This window comes from Urtica dioica, chromosome 4 (genome assembly GCF_054948205.1).
Source record: "Urtica dioica subsp. dioica isolate 48M chromosome 4, U.dioica_male_clone48M_v1_H2, whole genome shotgun sequence".
NCBI classification, from domain to species: domain Eukaryota; kingdom Viridiplantae; phylum Streptophyta; class Magnoliopsida; order Rosales; family Urticaceae; genus Urtica; species Urtica dioica.
Genome location: NC_142759.1, coordinates 8,919,319 through 8,938,637, shown reverse-complemented (window position 1 = coordinate 8,938,637; position 19,319 = coordinate 8,919,319). Strand labels below are relative to the sequence as shown.

The window sequence follows — 19,319 nt, the reverse complement described above, 5'->3', positions numbered from 1 at the left end:
TGGACCGTTCTGTGGAAAGCACCGAATTCTGATTGATAAACTAATCAGGTCAGCGTTTACAAGAAGCTAAACGCCTACTTTTAAAAGCTTCCAACCAAACCAATGGCTAAAAAAAGTGCCATGTGCTCTACATATAGTTTGAAACCATACATACTTTTCCTATAACATGATTTACAAACACATAAAAAGAGGGTTTCCAGAAATCAGTTTAACGGGAAGAAACTATTAAGGATCATATTGTACACACGGGAAATTTCTATTAAAAAAAACTCTCTCCAGCGACATAACGGAAAATGAGAGAGCTCGTGCCGGTGGAATGATTCAAATTATGGGTTTTACCTACTCACAATCTGTTTCCAACACGCTGGACAGAGCTCAAACTCTTCTTTCTTTTATACGAGGCTGTGTCTGGAACGAGAAGGTCGATTTTTAAGGAAAGTCTTGGCGCGTGGAAAGGCTAATTTGTTCCAGTTGTATTGGTACTTTTCTTTTAGCGGTTAAAAGAGGCGGCTGAGTTATCATCATACTGACCCCGCCACGCGTTTCCACTGTCGGTTCCACTACAAGCTTGGTTTGCAACCGGGACTTGACCTAAATCTGCGTTCAAGCTCATTTGCTGTACTTCAGCGGACGATAGTATTTTTATGCTTTGAACACAGCTCACAAATTCCCTATAGAAAAAAAAAGGTCAAAATTTTCAAAGCGTTTTGGTGATGTTAAATAGAAAGAAAAAAGTGAAACCGGTTGTTGTAGTCTTACTGCCACGGATCATCACCGACAAGCAACATGTCATTTTCGTGGTCCATGTAGACGAGCTTCCAGTCAGTCCTCTGTGGGTCTTCAAGCTGCCCTTCGATCCCGAACATCCGGGCCAAATCGTTTCTGAGCTCGTCATACCCTTTATAGCGCGTGACGTCAATGCATCTTCCAACAGAGCCACGCTTTTGAACCTGCAATTTAATTTTGAAGTTCAAAAATAAAAATAAAAACCCGGCATCCAGTGAAAACACATTTGGAAGGTGGGGAAGAAGAGTTACGCACCTTCGTATACGTTCTCATCCGTTGAGCCTGGCTAGACCACAACCCGTTTCCCAAAACCCCGGGATCGTTGAGAGTGACATCGCTCGAGCAAGTGGGCTTGAAAGGGATGTTCGGCACCCCAAACGACTGAGAGCTTATCGCCGCGGTGGACAGTTCGGTCTCGATATCTCTCGGAGCACCACCGGAGCCGCCACAATTGGAGAGCAGGTTCTGAAAATCTTTCTGAGAGTCGTAGCCTCGCGACAGCAGAGTATCGGGGAGTCCGTCTATACTTGCGGAGAAAGGAAGGCTGCTCCGGGGAGTGGATTGGGCGTCGCCGCCGTCCAAACAGAAAGCCGGGAGAGGGAAAGTCTGGTGCATAGTGCTGGCATCGAGATACGACGTCCCCGAAGACGAAGCCTCCAACGGATCCGCGGTGGCTCCTTTGTATTTGAGCTGGTCCAGTCCTTTCGACGCTACTACGGGCACTACTTCGTTCTTGACCCTGATATCGGGCTTGCTCTGGAGCTCCTGGGCCAAGTTCCCGGGAGGGTGGTCCATCACCGCCGCCGTGTCCGCGAGGAACATGGTCGCCGGAGCTTGATGGTTTCTGTTGAGGGCGTTGGAGGGAGAGATTCGGCAGTTGTTGGTGGAGGGAGAGGAGGTGGAGCACGAGGGAGCGTCGCCGTCGGTGAGGCCCGAGTTGGCTCTCATCATCATCACCACCGGCTTCGAGAAGTTGTTGGCGTTCAGAAGCTTCTCGGTCGAGAAGCTCATGCTCGTGTTGCTGTTCATGGGCTGCGACAAAGGCAACGGCAATGGCTGATTGATTCCCTGTTGTTGCTGCGAGAGCTGAGGCTGCGGAACGGAGTTGGAGGTTGGGGAGAGAAACTGTTGTTGCTGTTTCCGTTGCTGCTGGTAATCATGTAAGAGCTGTAATTGACTCTGTTGTTGGTCCGAGACCGCGACCGAGCCTCCTTGCTGCTGCGGCGCTCTCTGGGGCATGTTCTGCTGCATGAACTGAAGTGGGTTCTGGTGCTGCAGATGCGGTGATTGGAGCTCGGTCGAATGTTGGATGAGCTGCTGCGGTGACGGCTCCCGAGGCATCGATGTCAACGGAACGGGGTTCTTGTTCAGACTTTGCTGAGAAAATTGCTGTGGGTTCTGGTTCGGCGCCTGATTGGCCATGACCATCGCATTGTTCATAGACATTTGCTGTTGCTGTTGCTGTTGCTGTTGCTGTTGTTGGCGTTGGATTTGGAGTTGTTGTTGTTGATGTTGCTGTGGTGATGGTTTTTGTTGCTGTTGATGTTGTTGCTGTTGTTGTGGTTGTTGCTGTTGCTGTTGCTGTTGAAGATGATGAAGGAGCTGAGTCTGAGAAGGTTCTTGTTGCTGTCTCTGCTGCTGATGTTGCTGTGGCTGATTTGTCGGATTCTGTACTAACAAGTGACTATTCTGTGATGGTTGACTAGACGGAGTCTGCAATAGTTGTTGTTGTTGTTGATGATGTTGTGGCCATATCGAGTTGGGCTGTGGAATTTGATTGGCTTGGTTGAGCTGAGTGGTTGCTTTACTATTGTTTAGTTGGGCGTTTGGGGTTTGGAAGCTCAGCAGTTTGGAAGGATCGTCGAGGCTGTTGTTGTGTAGGGATGTTGGGGAAACCATGGGAGGGAAAAATCCGGGCTGTGTGCCCGGGAACTGATTGCTTTGTTGTTGTTGTTGTTGTTGTTGTTGTTGCATGCTCATCCACTGCACAAGGCTCAGCCCAGGGAAGATTGTGCTGCTCGGATCCTTCATCCCGAACTCGTCTCCGAGCCACGGCATGGCTCGCTTGAAAGCGTTCTCCATTTCCGATTCGTCATCTGGCATAAATTCGACGAAGCAGGTTAGAGAAAGATGAACGTTAACCGTCAGATTTAAAATGTTTGGGATGTTGTGTTTGGTAGTTTGGTAATGGTGAAATTTTGATCAATGAGCTTATATTTGGAATGTGGAAAGTGCAAGGGGAAAAATTATGGTATTCGTATCCTTTTGTTTCCTTGCCTTTTGTTCGGATAGGCGAGGGGGAAGAGGATTTATAACTAAAAGATGTATTTCATTTTATATGGAAAAACGATAGGGAATTCGCATGCGTGCGATAACTTGATTTACCCATCCGGTACACATGTTTTCAAGTTTTACCAAACAAAAAATTGAAAAATATCAAGGAGTGTATTTTTTTCCCTAAATTTTCCCTGGGTCCACTAACAATTAAGAATTTTGATTCTTTGCCAAACTGTTTTCTCACCATTTCCATTTCCATCTCCAATTCTTTATTTTATCAAAAGTCACTATAATTTTGTTGTATTAACAACCTGAAGAAGACCTACCTGGCATCCCTGGTTGTTTGAGAAACTTGGGTCTGAAAAATGGTGGTGGACATATGTAGAAAGGGGTTACGACGGGTTCGACTTCCCAAATCGAAACCCTGCTTGGCCGATCACCGGCGGTAGATTCATCCCACCCAACCTGTCAATTCGCAAAAAAAAAAAAAAAAAAAAGAAGTCAACGTCTTAATCACAGGCCCAGCACCTAGCAAGACCCCAAAAGAACAAAACCCGGCCGTACCTGGAGATTTCGCCATTGCGAGTTCTTCCATCGAAGAGAATCCAAATCACTCACGCCGGTGATAGTACCCATGTACCTCCGTACTCCCGATTCCTCGGTCTCAAACATCATCCTAAACCGCATTCCGAGCGAAACTTGGGTGTACAAGGCTTTGTTGTACTTTGCTAAGGGAATCACGAATTCCGAAGGGCTTGCCCTACATATATAAAGTAAAAAAAATAAAAATAAAAATAAAAAGGATCTTTCTAGAATCAGAATCACTCTCTGGATTGCCCCAATGATTTACAAACTCAAAAAATCCACAAAGAAAAAAAAAAGCAGGCGTGGAAATTGTTGGAAAATACAACAATCTTCCAATCATTCGCTAGGGTTAAGGTCTCAAAACCATTACCTGGGATTGTAGAATATAGTAAAAGGGCTGTTATTTGCAGCAGCGTGAGCTGCCGCGGCGAGGATTCCAATGTGCATGCTGTCGCTGGAAATGACCGAAGAAGACAGAGCTGGCTGTTGCCTCGTCGATCGCCTTATGCCTAACAGAAGCTGTGATTTTTCATCTCTAATTACCAAAAAGCTCGCTTCAGTCTTAATAGATTATCAAAAAGTAGTTATTACTAGTTATGTCAATCGCATTAGCTTCGCACCTTATAAAAAGGACCGAGTCTCCGGCAAAGAGTCTTTTTGTACTCACAAACACGCTCCAGCCTGTTGTCAGAAGATGCCTCTTCGGTTGACCTGAAAAATGATGGATCTGCAACTTATTTACTTGGCAAAAAAATAATAAATTATTTCTGCGATTCGATTGAGATTTGTTTGCTAACTAGAACAATCAATCACTCAAAAAAAAAAAAAAATTACCGCGATAGATGTGTCTGAAAGTCCACGAGTTATCATGCAAATCTCTGGCAGATAGCTCCTGCGCAGGTGGCTGCATCGAGAAATCCTGTACACACATTTCATTTGTTTCCACTTCCACGTCAGCAACGACAAGAAGAGGAAGAAGAACAAAGAGACCTGAAATCGGAAGTTGATTATCGCACCAGAGGTGGGAATATCTTCTCCGCTGCACGGCGGGGTACGGAAAATCCACCATGTGTACTCGTGTCGCTCGCCGTGAGAGTTTTGCAGAAAAACTCGGTGGGTTGTCTGTTTTGTTTGAGGCCCATATCAGATGCCAATAATGCATCCCTGTCATGCTACCACACAGCACATAATATTTTAGACACATACACATATATATAAAGTACCCATTTATTAATGAATGGCTGACCTACTTTATTAACAGGCTGGAGAGTCATCTGCGCATAAACCTCGTCCGTCTCTGTATCGGCCTGATTCACACGCGTAAAAATTATTCACTGCAGAATACTTATGCAACTAGTGACTAGTGAAAGAGATGATGATTAACCGAAAAGAACAAAAAAAAAAGATGAATCCACGGGTTGCGTACATGCAATGTTACGTTGTGAAGCATGCAGATCAGCTTGGAGGGAAGGTTCGGGTAGTTGGGTATGAAATCAGGATCCTTCTGCATCGATGCCGAGACCTGAAATTAAAGAGCACCGATGAGAGAGCGAGAGAGAGTGAGCGAGAGAGAGAGAGAGAGGGAGAGGACATACTTGTTCGCTGTGGCCTTGTGGGAAGTAAACGACGAGGCTTCCGATCGGAGGAAGAGAAACCAGTGGCCCGGCACAAGAGTGCCATAGCTCCGAATTAATGCTCTTTCTCTCTCCTGTTTCCAAATAAACCCAAACAATGGAGACTCTGTGAAGTGCTCTCGCTTCATTATGGCTATCAAGGCCCTCGAGAAGCGAAGAATTAGTAATTGGAATTTGGATATGAATGAGAATAATAAAATTCTTCTAAAAAACGCTTTAAGTGCTTAGTTTCTTCTTCTAAACTAGCGTATGACATTAACTAGCTTAACCTATTGAGCATGAGAAAATAAAGCCTGTGTTGGAAATTCGAATATTATTCACATTAAAGCGACGAGAGAATTTTTGGTAAGAATCTGAACTCGGGAAGAGCCAAATATCCTGATCAAGCTCCTAAACGAAAAATCATGACTTAGTCTAAGATAATTGAACGTTTCAATTTAAGAGCCAAGTGGATATCATAGCAGCTAATTCTAAGTTGACAACTCAAGATTCTACAGGATTAACACCACAGGCCCATCATGACAAGACGAAATGTATCAAAAGGAAGAGAAATAAAACAGTAACTTAACCATAAAAAAAAATATTTAAAAAAAAAAAACTCACCTTCCACAGAAGTGGCCAAAAACCCATTTGGAGGAGCTTTCATGCTGACAAACAAGATATCCTTTTTCAACTCCTTTGAAAAAAAAAAGCCCAAATCACTGAACCTCCTTTTGTTACCCACCAAAATCCTTTTAGCTCCGACTCATTTCTTCACCAAAAAAAAAAAAAAAAAAATTGGCTCTATTTTTCTTCCCCAGTAAAATCAACAGCCTTTTCTTTTTATCTTTCGACCTTTTACCAAATGAAAGAATCCCAACATTAGCTTTACAATCCAGCTACCACTTTTGTCTTTTCTTTTCCAATCCTTGCTCACTTCAAAGTTTCTGATAATTTTCTCTCAGATTTCCTAATAATTGAACTTTTCCCATCAACAGAGAACCCCAAAAAGAAAAGGAAAAAGATGGAGAAAGAAAGAAAAAAAAAAACTCAACTTCTGAGCTCAAGCATCCGAATTCCGAACCGTGAAAAAGGAATCTTCACAGTCGTAGATTCCCATTTCCTATTCAAACGCCATTTTGGAACCCAACCCAGATAAATGAAACACAGAACAAAAAGGTAGACTTTGAGAACTCACAGATAAATGAAGAATACCCAGAATGGAAAAGAAAAAAAAATAGAAATAAATAAATATTAAAATAAATTGACTACAAAGGAAGACTACTTCTCTAAATTCTCTTCTTTTTTTTTCTTTTTTTTTTTTTTTTTGCCTCTCTTTTGCTTGGTTCCTTTTCTTTCAGTGGGTTTGCTAAACAGCGAAGTGTCTTTGGATCAAAGTGGTAAAGAGACTGACTTGTCGCCGATAAATCAGAGGTCGACTTTGTTGATCTCGGACAGCTTTTTATTATTTATCTTTGTGTACTGTTTTATATTACTTTTTCTATTCTATTATTAATATGTGAATGACGAAGCCGACATGAAATAGACTCGACCCAGGTTGCACGCAAAAAAAAAAAAAAAAAAAAGGAACTAAATAAATAAAGACTCGACCCTGGCAAAGCAGTCACTCTTTTGCTTACGAATTAAATAAAAATATAAAATATTACTTCATCACCGAATAATACAAGTATTAGAGTGAAATTGAATTTAACAATAATTGATCAGTGATTATCTATGTATATTAAGATAAATTTTATTTTCCAAGTAAAATATATTGGATAGACCTTTTATGTTAAAAATATCTCAAAATGAAGTTTTGGTTCATTTTCGGACAAAAACACTCCTCTACATAATTTTCTAAAAAAATAAATTATACTTCTCTATCTCTCTAATTCTTTATTTAACACTTTTGAAGATCTCCGATGATTTTCGACAAACACACACAAAATTAATTAAAAAAATTAATTTTTTTTATTTTTAACTATATCATTGAAGAAAATGATAAATTTCATCGCAAATCGTCGTTATCCATCGCAAGACGTCGCTGGATTTCATTTTGACTATATCATTGACTAGTAAATAGACTTGTAAAAGAGCAATTTAAATCAGCCCACAAGCCCTTTTGGCAGGCGTGTACAATGAGGTACATGGACTTGAATTTATTAGATTAAAGCCCAATAAGATTGAAGTTTTTCTCTCAAAACAAAATAAATAAATAAATAAATAATATATATTAAATATGATCTGATTTGGTGAACATTTAATATAATAATTATTTAAGAGAATATCATTGATATATTTTTTACTATTCTATTTATAGAACAGTATATCTTATTTGTTGAATGGTTTTGAGTATCCTGGTAATTAAACGTGGCCTAACGGTAGCGTGACGGGACGGGATCCCCGCTACCGTTAGGAATAGTATCGGTACCGGGAGTCGCAGGGACTAACGGAATTAACGGGACTCCCGTTAAGGGCGCTAACGGGACCGGGACTCCCGTTAGTCCCGTGTGTGTTTTTTTTTTAATCTCGGCCGTTGGATCAAAGATCCAACAGCAAAAAAAAAAAAAAGAGCCGTTTTTTTTTTAAACGTTGGAATATAGCCGTTGGACATTTTTCGGACGAATTTTTTTTTTTTACCCATTTATTTCTAAAATCTATAAATACCCCTCATTCATTCATTTTCTTCACACATTTCTCTCAAACTCTCTCAAATTCTCTCGATCTCAATCTCAAATACTCTCGAAACGCTCTCGATTTTAATCTCTAATACTCATTACCGCTTTCAATTTTTCGTGGCATCCTCATCCCACAACCGAGGAGGTCGAAAGGGAAGAGCTTCCCGAGGTGAACGAATGCACCGTTTTGAAGAAAATTGGTTGCACTTGTCTCAAAACGCCCCCGACCCAAACACTCAATATTCTTTCGATCCAAATTATGTGGCTCATACTTTCAACCATTCGGAATTCACCGAAATTCCAAACACCCAAATGCCATATTACCCTCAAATGGATCCCGAGCAAGCTTACAAAACTCAAATTCTGCCATCCGAAGTGGCTTTTCAAGAATTTCAAGTATTCAAGCAACATTATCGTGAATCCCAAAATCCAAATGAAGAAGAAGATGATGATGCAACCCAAAATCCAAATGAATAAGAGGAGGAGGAGGAGGAAGAAGAAGAAGACCTACCACCACCACCACCACCTCAACCTCGAAGTCAAGTTCCACGACCTCGACAACGTGAACAACAAGAGGAGACCCAACAACGACGACAACGACGAGCACGACACGAACAACAACAACAACATGAAGGTGCTCAACAACAACAACAACCACCTCAACAACAACAACCACCACGACGTCGTGCTAGGTCCGTTGTGTGGACCTTCTTTGAAGATGTGATTGCGAACGGCGAAAAAGCCAGAAAATGTCACAGTTGTGGCAAAATCTTCAGCGCTCACAACACAAGAGTCGGGACGTCGCTATTGTGGAGTCATCACAGGCACTGCCAGGGGACTCAATCTGGAGCCTCGTCAAGCCAGGTAAGTCACATCGATCCTGTAAGCTTTAGACGTGAGTTAGTAGAATATTTTGTTTCCACCGATCAATCTTTTAGTCATATCGAATCTCAAGGCTTCGTTAGATTCATTAGTTCTATAATTCCAAACGTTCAAATAATGTCTAGGAAAGCTTTGAGATCCGATATCCTAAAATGGTTTTTAGGAGAAAAGGAACAAATGAAAGACACAATATCATCTGGTAGGTATAGCGTAGCCTTAACCTCGGATATCTGGACTGGTCAATCTAAGATGGATTTCATGAGCGTTGTAGTGCACAATATAGACGACAATTGAAACCTAGACAAACGTATCATAGCCTTTAGGAGGATATAAGGTTCTCACACTGGTGAAAACATCTTAGACATCATAGTTAGTGTTATAGGTGAGTGGGCTTGACCAATAGGATTATATATGTAACCTTAGATAATGCCACAAGCAACAACGCCATGATTAGGGAGTTAAAGGAGAAACTTAACGTTGACGATACCCTTTTGCATCAACGTTGTGTTACTCATATCATAAACCTCATAGTTCAAGCCGGAGCCGTAGTTATGACCCTTCGATCAACAAGATTAGGAATTACATTAGTTGGATAAATAGTTCAACCTCTAGAGTAGATGAGCTTAAGAGACGCCTTAGACTAAACGGTCTCCAAGAAATCACCTTTCACCTAGATAACAAAATTAGGTGGAATTCTACATTTCTCATGTTGACCAACTTCTTTTCTGAGCATTACGTCAATGTTATTGTTTCTTACATTAACAGCGAACATGGCGAAACGCTATATCCGACTATGATATTAGGATGGCTGAATCATTTGTTTCTTTTCTCGACATTTTTTACAAAGAAACTTGTTATCTCTCTGCTGTTTACACTCCTACTTCTTTTATCGGTCTTCATACTATGACCGCAATTGCAGTGCATTTTGATAAATATAAAAACGAAACAATTTTTCAAGATTCTATTAAAGCAATGACAGCCAAGTTTCTAAAATATTGGGGGGCTGGAAAGGTTCCATTATTATATGGTTTTGGAGCCATTCTAGACGTCCGATGTAAATTGGTGGTTTAAAAAAATCCATGAAGTACATTAGAAACCATTTCGTGGACCAAGATTACGTTGCACTTGATCTCGCGAGGATCGTGCAAGCTTTTTTTGATCTTTTCAAGGTATACGAGGTGAACTCCTACCGCAATATCGAGCACAACCATCTCAATCACAGACGCAGTATCCGAGAAGACACCAATACACGAATGTCTTCGTCAACGCGCCCGCTTACAGCCCATCGCTTCAACAACAAGAAACTGGGACAAGTCAGACGAGGTCGAGCGCAACCGACGCACGGTCCCATCCGGAGATCCAAGAGTACGATCGGAACGATTGGGTCAGGTCGGATGACGAAGCCATCGATCTCTTGGTTTGGTGGAGACAGAATGCGAGGAGGTTCCCGGTCTTGTCATCTATGGCACAAGACATCCTCACCATCCCTGTTTCAACCGTGTCATCTGAGGCGGCTTTTAGTAGCGCGGGCCGCATCATCGACGATAGAAGATGTAGCTTGAAACCGGAGATGGTCGAAGCATTGACGTGTGGTAAGGATTGGATTCAACATAGAAATCGAGCACAAGAAACATTCATGTGCTTCGATATTCTTGACGATTTTGAAGTTGATTTTGCAAATGTAAACATAAATGGTTAGACTAACTTGTATAACTAAGGGATATCCCGGCCCTTGTCCGGGATAAATTTTCAAATAATTAACGAGGAAAGGGGTGCTCTTTTTCCTCGCCGTCGCACCTTTTTAGGGGTCGGTGAGATTTTTTAGGAGGCCCGTTTTTAATTTCACATTCTTCTTTATTATTTTTTCTACCCATTTACTTCAAAATCTTTTCAATTAAGTCCTTTTATATAATTATTTAAATTCATTTAAATTTTTTATATATTTTTTTTTATGCCTAACGGGGTCCGAATCCCGTTAGGCGGTAGTCCCGCTACCATCCCGTTCATTAACGGGACGGGACTCCCGTTTGCCCAAGTAACGGGAGTCCGGGCTTGGCGGTAGCGGGAGTCACGGTACCTCCCGCCAAGCCAGGTTTACTGGTAATTAATGTTTACGGCAATTAAATATTAACGATTGTTCGCGTTTTCTTTTATTCCATATTTGTAAACATATTATAATGTTAAGAGATTGATTACCCAATAAAAAGTATCGAAACGATCGTTTGTGTTCAATACAGAAGAACCGTAATTAACCCTTTATGGAAATAATTTATTCAATAATTGGTATTAGAGTTATCGTTCGTGTTAGATCCCAACCTTATTTCCCAAAACTTAGTTATTTAGAAATTTGAATTTTTATTTGACTTTTACATGTAAAATTACCAAAAGGACATAAATTTGTGGGTGTAGTTTATCATACACCAATTTAAATTCAATGTATATTTTTTGAAGGATTTTGTGGATCCCATTAAATTTGACGGATAAGTATATGATGGGAAAAACGCTTTGCAAGGGAGCTTTGTAGTTTATTTTGGCTAAACAAGTGAGATAGTACTTAAATCCTCATAGATATGTAGGGGATATATACTAATGGTAAAGCCATACATGAGTCTTGTACCTAACTGTTAACTGTACTGGTTTGGTGGATCCATCAAACAGATCATATGCATGTCAATATGTCATGTCATTGTCCTTAGCTACACATTATAATTATCTCAAAGTCAAGCCTTATAAGAATTCCATTGTGACTCGCCAATTCATTTAAGTTCTCCAGGCAATCGTACTACATAATGTACAAGAGATACGCAGTTGGAACAAAAAAAAAACAATGAAAAATCCAGAGATCATTTATCTTTGTTGAGCTTTTATATTAAAAAATAGAAAATTTCGACGAATAATTAGGAAGGACAGCCTAGAGCAAGAAATGCAATTGTTGTTCTTCATCGCGGCCTTGTCGGTTCCTTTCATAATTAGACTAACCCATGTGCGAGAATAATAATGATTATAATAATAATAATAATAATAAATATAAATATAATAAATTAAGATCAATCTAGTACATCGAGTTTAGATGTATTTTTATATAACAGAATCATTCTGTGTGTCTGCCTGCCTCTAATGCATATATTTATGTGCTTAGTTAGGTAAGGAATTTAATTGTAATTTAAACTTCATGTATATCTTGTAAAGTGATTCTGTATGTCTGCTTTCCTCTAATGCATATAAATATGTGCGTAATCAAGTAAGCAGCTTCATGTATATATATCTTCTAAAGTGAAGAATATTTATGTGCTTAACATGTAATGGTCACAATAATATGAGAGGGAAATGATGTTGATTGAGGCTAAATTGATGATGTGAAGGTCTGATATAACACCATAACAACTAATGGTGGACAGCAACTATACAACTAATTTTATTCAAGAAAAGGGAAAAAATAAATAAAAATAGTTCACAATAATAACTTCGTACCAAACCTTATATATTTGAGTGGCTTATAGTGTTCCTTTGAACCATTGGTCATTGTAAGTGAGAGTGCCTTCAAAGAGAGAAGCAATCCCGTGACCCAAAAAAAAAAAAAAAAATTAAAATAAATAAATAAATAAAAAGTTAGAGGACGGAGATATATAACTCTCTCTATTATTTTGTTCCGGCATATAATTTGGATACAAGTCCAGTTCATATTAAAGTTAATAATTACATGGATACAAGTTCAATTTTTAGTACACTAAAATTAATAATCACAATTTATATCAATTCAATATATTTATATTTTTATCTCATACTATCTAAAAAAAAAATCCATCTTTGGTGATTTAGACTCCTTTTATAAATAAATTTGATACAGATACGAATTTCTCATCTGATACGTGATACATTGTATGCCAACTATTGACAAGGTTGGAGCTTGTATATGTAATTTCTCTATCTTGTTTTTATTCCTTCCCTGGAGTACTCGTCTCCAGAGGTTGAGCTAGGAAATTTAAGTGCAATAAAGGAATTTGATTCATTCGTGATTTTATTGTTTCCTTCGCCCGCCCACATTGGGCTGGAAGTTGTGGGCCCAATGATCCAAACCAAAGGTTGCTAAATTCACCTGACGTGTAGATATGGCCACATCATTGTTTCTTCCCATGGCCCTCCACAAACAAGGACAAGCCACGTCTGAATCACCCAGTCAGGTTCATGTGAGCCCTATTCTCTCTTTTATTTATTTATTTAATTTTTTTTTTTTAACTTTCTTAAACCATGTTGTTCGATATCCTTTACCCCCGAACCTTCTTTATTTAACAGCTTTTGTTTAGACCACGTTATTGTAGGCTGTAGCCTCTGAATAATTCAGAGATCTGCGATCAGTCGATTCATGCAAAAACTTGTAAACATTAACGGATTGATTTTAAATTCTCATTAATGTTTTAGCTACGAGTCTAATGTATTTGATGGCATCGCAGGATCATTAAGCTATTAACTTTGGGTTTTGAGAGGCAATATGCATCACTTATATGATGTTATGTAACTTGGATTTGGTTGGTGTTTTGGGTTTTTAAACTTCCCACTTTTATTATCATTATTATTTTGAAGACCAATCAGGTTTATAGAAAAATTACTCAATCTATGTTGAGATTGTATAATGATTTAACGTTTCAATTATTTTTGCAAAATAACTAAATTTAATGACGTGACCTTTCAGCTAAATTTTTTTTTTTTTAAATAGAGAAATTTCTATAATATGCAAGTCAATTATGATCTGATTTCGAAAATTAAAGCTTGATTTCTTGGTTTATAGCAACATATCTCTCAAGTAGTTTGTCAATAAATCATACAAAATCGTTTTATTTAAAATTCAAAACATTAACCGCTTATTTCATAATAAATGAAATTCAGTTTGTTAATTACAATATAGTTTAGTTCATAATTCTTTATATTCCAATATATTTGGTTTTTTGTTTTTCTTTGATTTTAGATATTGAGTTAAACATGATATTTCTTTATCTTTTTTTTAAAATGAAATCATGTGTCGTGTTTTATACACAGGGCCCTATATATAATAAATGTTTTTTTTATGATATCTTAATTTCGCGAGATTGGTAATTTATTTATTTTTAATTATTAAATTTTGGTCCGATACTTATTAATGGTTTTAATGTCTGACTTTGTTGGTTAGTGTAGTTTTATGACTATTATATAAAATATACGACACCCGCGGGTCACCGAGAGACTCGTGGCTACTAAGCGAAGAGAGGATTAAGATGGCGGGTAGAGCATATATTTTTTCGGTGGATAGTAGCTTAAATTTTAGTATTCGAATAATATTTCGTGTCTTTGTTCATGGGTATTTGTTATGGATTTGTGGTTTGAATTTGGGTTCGGATTTCCACATTATAATTGTGGGTTTTTGTTTTGAAAATGGATTAGCCATCTTTCATGTTTTTCATTTAAAGTTTTGGAAATACAGGTATTCAGACATACTTTTTCGAGGTGGATTGTCCTCAGGTGATTGAATTCCTCCATCATCCTTCGAGGAAGTTTTAAACGAGCCACGAAGTTTCTCTAAATTTAGTGTGTTTTGTTGTCTTCCGTTTCTTGGAAGCTTACACACAATGTGATATCATCAGTATATAGTGATGAATCAATCACGACTTAAGAATTTATTTTTCCTTGATGTAAGAAGTTTGGTGTTTGTATTCTTGGGTATTTTACCCATTTTCTTATGAAAAAACTCTTGTTTCATTATATATAAAAAAAAGAATATATAAAATATACGACACATTGGCTAATTTAACCAAAATTAAATTCATATTAGCTATAATAATACACTTCATACTAATTTGGTCTTGAGCAATAGTCTCAAACATGTATCATGACATTCTTACAGCTAAAAGTGAGAATTAAAAGAAGGATTCGAGTACGAAGTTAGGATATCAGTCATTGACACAAATACGAAGTGAGGACATGAGTCATTGTATTGTTTGTTCTATTCATATGCTAACATGTCACACAACCTTCATCCAACATCCCGAGAATATCTTCACAAGCCTTTCCAAACCAAGGCTTTTGCCATCTCGGATGAGTCGATTTTCCCACAAACCTCGTGTGTGGCCACACTTATACCCGAGTCATGAACTATACCCTAACTCGTTTAAAGTAAATACATAATTAAAGTTTTATTAGAATACCTCAATTAATTTTCAACCTATTATCTCATTTTATTTCGTGAATCTCTATTTAAAGTTTTTCTTTGTTTACAGTTCTATTTGGCCTAATTACTTGTTTACAGTTTCGTTGATAATAAGATAAAAATACACGAACCAAGCTATGTGAAATGTTGAAATTGTAAACTAGCCAATGTTTCAAGATTTTTGTTTAAATAGTCAATTTTGAGGATGTGGCAATTAAACCAATTTTTTTGCTGTTGAGATAAAAAATAATTAATGAAAAATTAAATAAAACCTCTAGATTCGTATGTCCAATATATACACCGATGAAAATATTCATTTCAAAATATTTGCATCTCTCTCTCTCTCTCTCTCCATAGATGATTCCAGATCTCAAATCAAACTTCTTGTTTGATGGAGGAGTCGGAGAAGTCGACGATGCCGACAATTCCATAAGTTTAACGGCTCCGCCGTTGAGAAGTTCCCTCTCCAACACTTTGACAGAGATCATGCTTATGGAAGATAAGAGATCCATGTTTGGTTTCTACATGGAATCCTTGTTCGCCGTCGTCGTAGAACTCTCGGCACGGTGTCAGGTGGGGCAAGGCCGATTTGGACACGTTGAAGTCCACGAGGAGGCTGCGGGTGCTCTGCTCGATCGCTGCCGCCAAAGAACTCTTGGCGCAGGACTAGGTGCGGCGAGGCCGATCTAGAAATGCTAAGGCAACAAGGAGGGCGCGGATGCTCTGCTCATTGACGTCGAAGAATCAATGGCACGAGATTAGACTCGAAGGTGCTGATCTGGACACGCCGAGGTTTGCGGAGAGGTTGTAGATGCTCTGCTCGCAGATGTTGAAGTATACTAAGGGCAACAAGGATGTTTTGCTTTGTAATTGGAATCAATTTTTTTTATTCTCTTAATTACTTCTTCTTCTTCTTCATTTTGAAATTAATTTTAGGTGTTCATGAATACTTATATCTGTGTTTATTTGTGTTAATATCGGTATATGTATGTAAATTTGTGTTCATTTATGTAATATTGATGATAAATTTGATACAAAAACAACACGAAAAACACGATCAAGCGCTACAAAAAGTGATATTTTTTCTTAAAAGTGAGATTTTTTCATAAAATCATATTTTTAATATAATGAATGGTGTTTGTTTTATAATTTTTTAGACTATAAAAATTCAGCTTCTTAGCCAACTATTATGTTTTTCACACACAAAATAAAAATGATTTTGTTTATGATTTTGATGATTCAGTTGTAGACTATTTAAGGATCTTAGTTTATTTATGTATATGCTGATTCATTATATTTAATTTAATTGTTTCAACTTGATTTGAAGGTTTATTCGTGTTAATGTCAATGTACATTAGTGTTAATTTTGGTATTTTATGTTGATTTGTGTTAATGTCCGTAAATTTGTTACAAAAATGCCATTTTCGAGCGCCATAATAAAGATTTAAAATCGGAGCAAAGAGACAAACTCATCGTTGATAGAGAGATAGTGTAATTAAACTTGGATATAGTCAACTCATTTAATGATTCATTTTTTATTTAATTTTGAAATGTTTAATAAAATGTATTTTGGATATTTGATAATGGATAGCTAATTTTTGTTGATGACTATTTTGTAAAATTAATAAAACCATGGTCCATGACTATTTATCAAAATTTGAAGTTTTTATTTAGTTAGCTCTAGAGCCCTTATAATAACACGATAGAATTAAATTAAAATGATTGAGATACGTATGGAATGTTTGAAAATATGAGGTATTGGTGTAATTTATTCTTCAAAACATGGCCAGTTTCACGTGATAGGCCGAAGAAGAGTTTGACCAGAGACTCGGACAATCTGCTTTTGCCGGTAGTCTTCCCATCTGAACTCTGAAACTGGACCGTTAGCTGAGACCGCTCGCTTTTACGTTTACAAAGACACAGATATTCTTCCAACAAACACACAAAACAAACAAAGCCGTGAGATCGTCTTTCTTACACGCTCGTGAGATGGGCACAGTCGGCGAGGTCAACGATGAAAGCTTGGAGAGAGGATTGTTATCGGCGGAAGAAGCCGAGCCGGTTCTGTACTCCGCTTCGTTCGCAGAAATGGAAGAGAATTTCGTCAAGTACCAAACCGTCCGATGGATTCTGTACTCGCTGCTCTTGATATTGGCCTGGGGTTTCGGTCTGTTCATGCTTCTTTACTTGCCGGTTCGGAGGTACATTCTGCGCAGAGACATTCGCTCCAAGAAACTCTATCTCACTCCAGACTCCATCGTCTACCAAGTAAAATCCTCTCTCCGCTTTGATCAGATCGAATCTGTTCAATTGATTGATTGATTGATTGGTTGATCGATCGTAGAACAGGTTGCTCGGCCAGTGGCGTTTCCGTGCTTTGGCGCGTTGAAGAAGGAGAAGCACATCCTGTTGGCCTCTGTCGCCGACGTGGTGATCGAGCAAGGTTCGATTATTCTTTGCGTGGCTTCAATTCCTTTGTTGATTCTTGTGCCTCGTACTGAAATGAAATCCCTAGGCGAGAGGTTTTCAATTCTCTGTTGATTCCTGTGATTCGTACTGAAATGAAATCCCTAGGCGAGATGTTTTCATTTCTCTGTTGATTCGATTTCTCTAAACACTCCCGTGGAAATGTCGCGTTCCATATATTGATTCGGATAATTCGTTGCTACGAACAGGGTATTTGCAATCTAAGCTTGGTGTTTACTCTCTTAGAATAGAGAACGTTGGTGTCAGACGATCGCCGAGCGACGATGTTCAAATCCAGGGGATCGCAAATCCTAGTGCTTTTAGGAAGGTAATTTAAAAATAGAAAAGAAAAAAAAAAGGAAAAAGGAAGAGTATAGCTTCGTTTCTGTTTAGCTCTTACAATGAATGAGTAGAAGCTTCGTTTTACAACTTTCAGGCTGTTCTGATGCGCCTTTCGAACATGAGATCTGAGGCATTCTCCAGACAAGTATCCGCCATCGATGAAGCTTCAAGTTTGAAGGTTTGTTGAAAATATTTCAAGCTTGATTTCTTTCTATCATCGATTTTTCGTTTCTGAATACTTGTCCTTCTTATAAATAGCTATTCACATATGAATTAACAGTTTTTGTGTCTTAATTATAAGCCTTCGTCTAGCTGTAAGGTCTATTTTTCGGACCTTATTAGTCTTCCGGTCGATAATGTCAGGGTCTAGTGCAAAATAAATGAATATGAAAATTGTAAATCTCTAGCATTTTCCTTGCCTTCTTTCAGGGAAAATAAATTTGAGGGATAAATTGTAAACCTCTAGCATTTTTTTTTTATCTCACTCGTGCGTTTTCTTTCTCTACTTTAGTTTAAATTGTTCCGTTCATTTTTCGACATATTTTCTAAACACATCCAAACAAGAATACGAAAATAGCATGGAATCTATTATTTTTCCCTTAAAATTTCCACGCTTTCGATGTTCAAGCAACTTTTCATTTTTCTATGTTTACTACACACCATGAAGGCTAAATCATAGTTTGCTCTTTCTTGAATTCCTTAGCTTCACACGTCGCCAGCGAAATCTCTCAGGCAGGATTTGTTTTCTCATCCTGGAGATCTAATTCTACTTCAAAAGCTAGAGGAGGTTGGAAGCTCTGTGAAGGTAGAAACAAAAAATTACAAAATTATATAAGGTTTGTTTATTTGATTCAGTAACGTGTTATTCACTTCCTTACAACTCGAGTCTTGTTTGCAATTTATGTGCAGAGAGTTCAAAGCTTAATTGAGGAACAACATACTCGGAATCATAGGAACTGAAACCCCATTTGTATAAAGCTATCGATGTGCTGGTTTTATCCGTTGTTCTGAATCAGATATTTTCCGCGGGCAATATTATTTTTGTTACCTGAGTAAGTATGTATGTGTGCAAAGAGTGTGTGCCCAGGCGATGTGTCCAATATTGTGTGTGTGTAGTTTTTTTTTTTTTTTTTTTTTTTTTTTTTTTTTTTCTACCAGCAATAGCGAAGCGACGCAATGTTAACATCCACTTCTTTGAGTACCACGACCAGAAGGCTTAACGAAAAAAATAAATGAAGCAATCGGCGTGATATTGTGCATATCGGCGTTATTTATTTATTTATCGGGATTGGACAAGGATATGAGCAAATTAATGGCCGATAAACAAAGAAAAACCGCTGATGACAAACCATGAGAAATAATTGTGGAGATATCTTTTGCTCTTCCACTCTAACCCCAGGTGATGCTCTCACAACCATAACTACAAAACTATGATCCTACACACGAAAGACACGGCAATAAAGTAATAGAACCCCAAAAATCTAGGAAGAACCTTTTTCATTGGAGAAAACG

General features: G+C 38.2%; 2 protein-coding genes across 2 annotated transcripts; one reads left to right on the top strand and one right to left on the bottom strand.

Annotated features, from left to right (window-relative positions):
- Positions 1–30: 30 nt before the first annotated feature.
- On the bottom strand, positions 31–6,821 carry LOC149400121 (auxin response factor 19-like). Its single transcript, XM_089611356.1, has 14 exons — positions 6,547–6,821; positions 5,886–6,384; positions 5,244–5,356; positions 5,075–5,170; positions 4,899–4,955; positions 4,665–4,820; positions 4,483–4,567; positions 4,269–4,359; positions 4,019–4,183; positions 3,628–3,823; positions 3,390–3,528; positions 1,042–2,882; positions 760–950; positions 31–671 (listed from the first exon to the last, which is right to left on the bottom strand). Exons 2-14 carry the CDS (start codon positions 5,926–5,928, stop codon positions 491–493), a joined length of 3,354 nt encoding a protein of 1,117 aa, XP_089467482.1. The 5' UTR covers positions 5,929–6,384; positions 6,547–6,821; the 3' UTR covers positions 31–490.
- Positions 6,822–16,766: 9,945 nt separating this feature from the next.
- On the top strand, positions 16,767–19,045 carry LOC149400120 (uncharacterized). Its single transcript, XM_089612546.1, has 6 exons — positions 16,767–17,267; positions 17,349–17,442; positions 17,675–17,793; positions 17,902–17,985; positions 18,511–18,612; positions 18,717–19,045. The coding sequence occupies exons 1-6, from the start codon at positions 16,989–16,991 to the stop codon at positions 18,765–18,767; spliced, it is 729 nt and encodes a 242-aa protein (XP_089468672.1). The 5' UTR covers positions 16,767–16,988; the 3' UTR covers positions 18,768–19,045.
- Positions 19,046–19,319: the final 274 nt, after the last annotated feature.

Bases quoted from the DNA above. Each gene is read 5' to 3' on its own strand.
- LOC149400121 (XM_089611356.1), bottom strand. From the start codon at position 5,928: ATGAAAGCTCCTCCAAATGGGTTTTTGGCCACTTCTGTGGAAG. The intron at 4,956-5,074 runs GTACGCAACCCG...CGTGTGAATCAG, and splicing joins TTCACAACGTAACATTGCAT to GCCGATACAGAGACGGACGA. The intron at 3,824-4,018 runs GTAATGGTTTTG...TTATATATGTAG, and splicing joins ACTATATTCTACAATCCCAG to GGCAAGCCCTTCGGAATTCG.
- LOC149400120 (XM_089612546.1), top strand. From the start codon at position 16,989: ATGGGCACAGTCGGCGAGGTCAACGATGAAAGCTTGGAGAGAGGATTG. The intron at 17,268-17,348 runs GTAAAATCCTCT...ATCGTAGAACAG, and splicing joins CAGACTCCATCGTCTACCAA to GTTGCTCGGCCAGTGGCGTT. The intron at 17,443-17,674 runs GTTCGATTATTC...TGCTACGAACAG, and splicing joins CGACGTGGTGATCGAGCAAG to GGTATTTGCAATCTAAGCTT.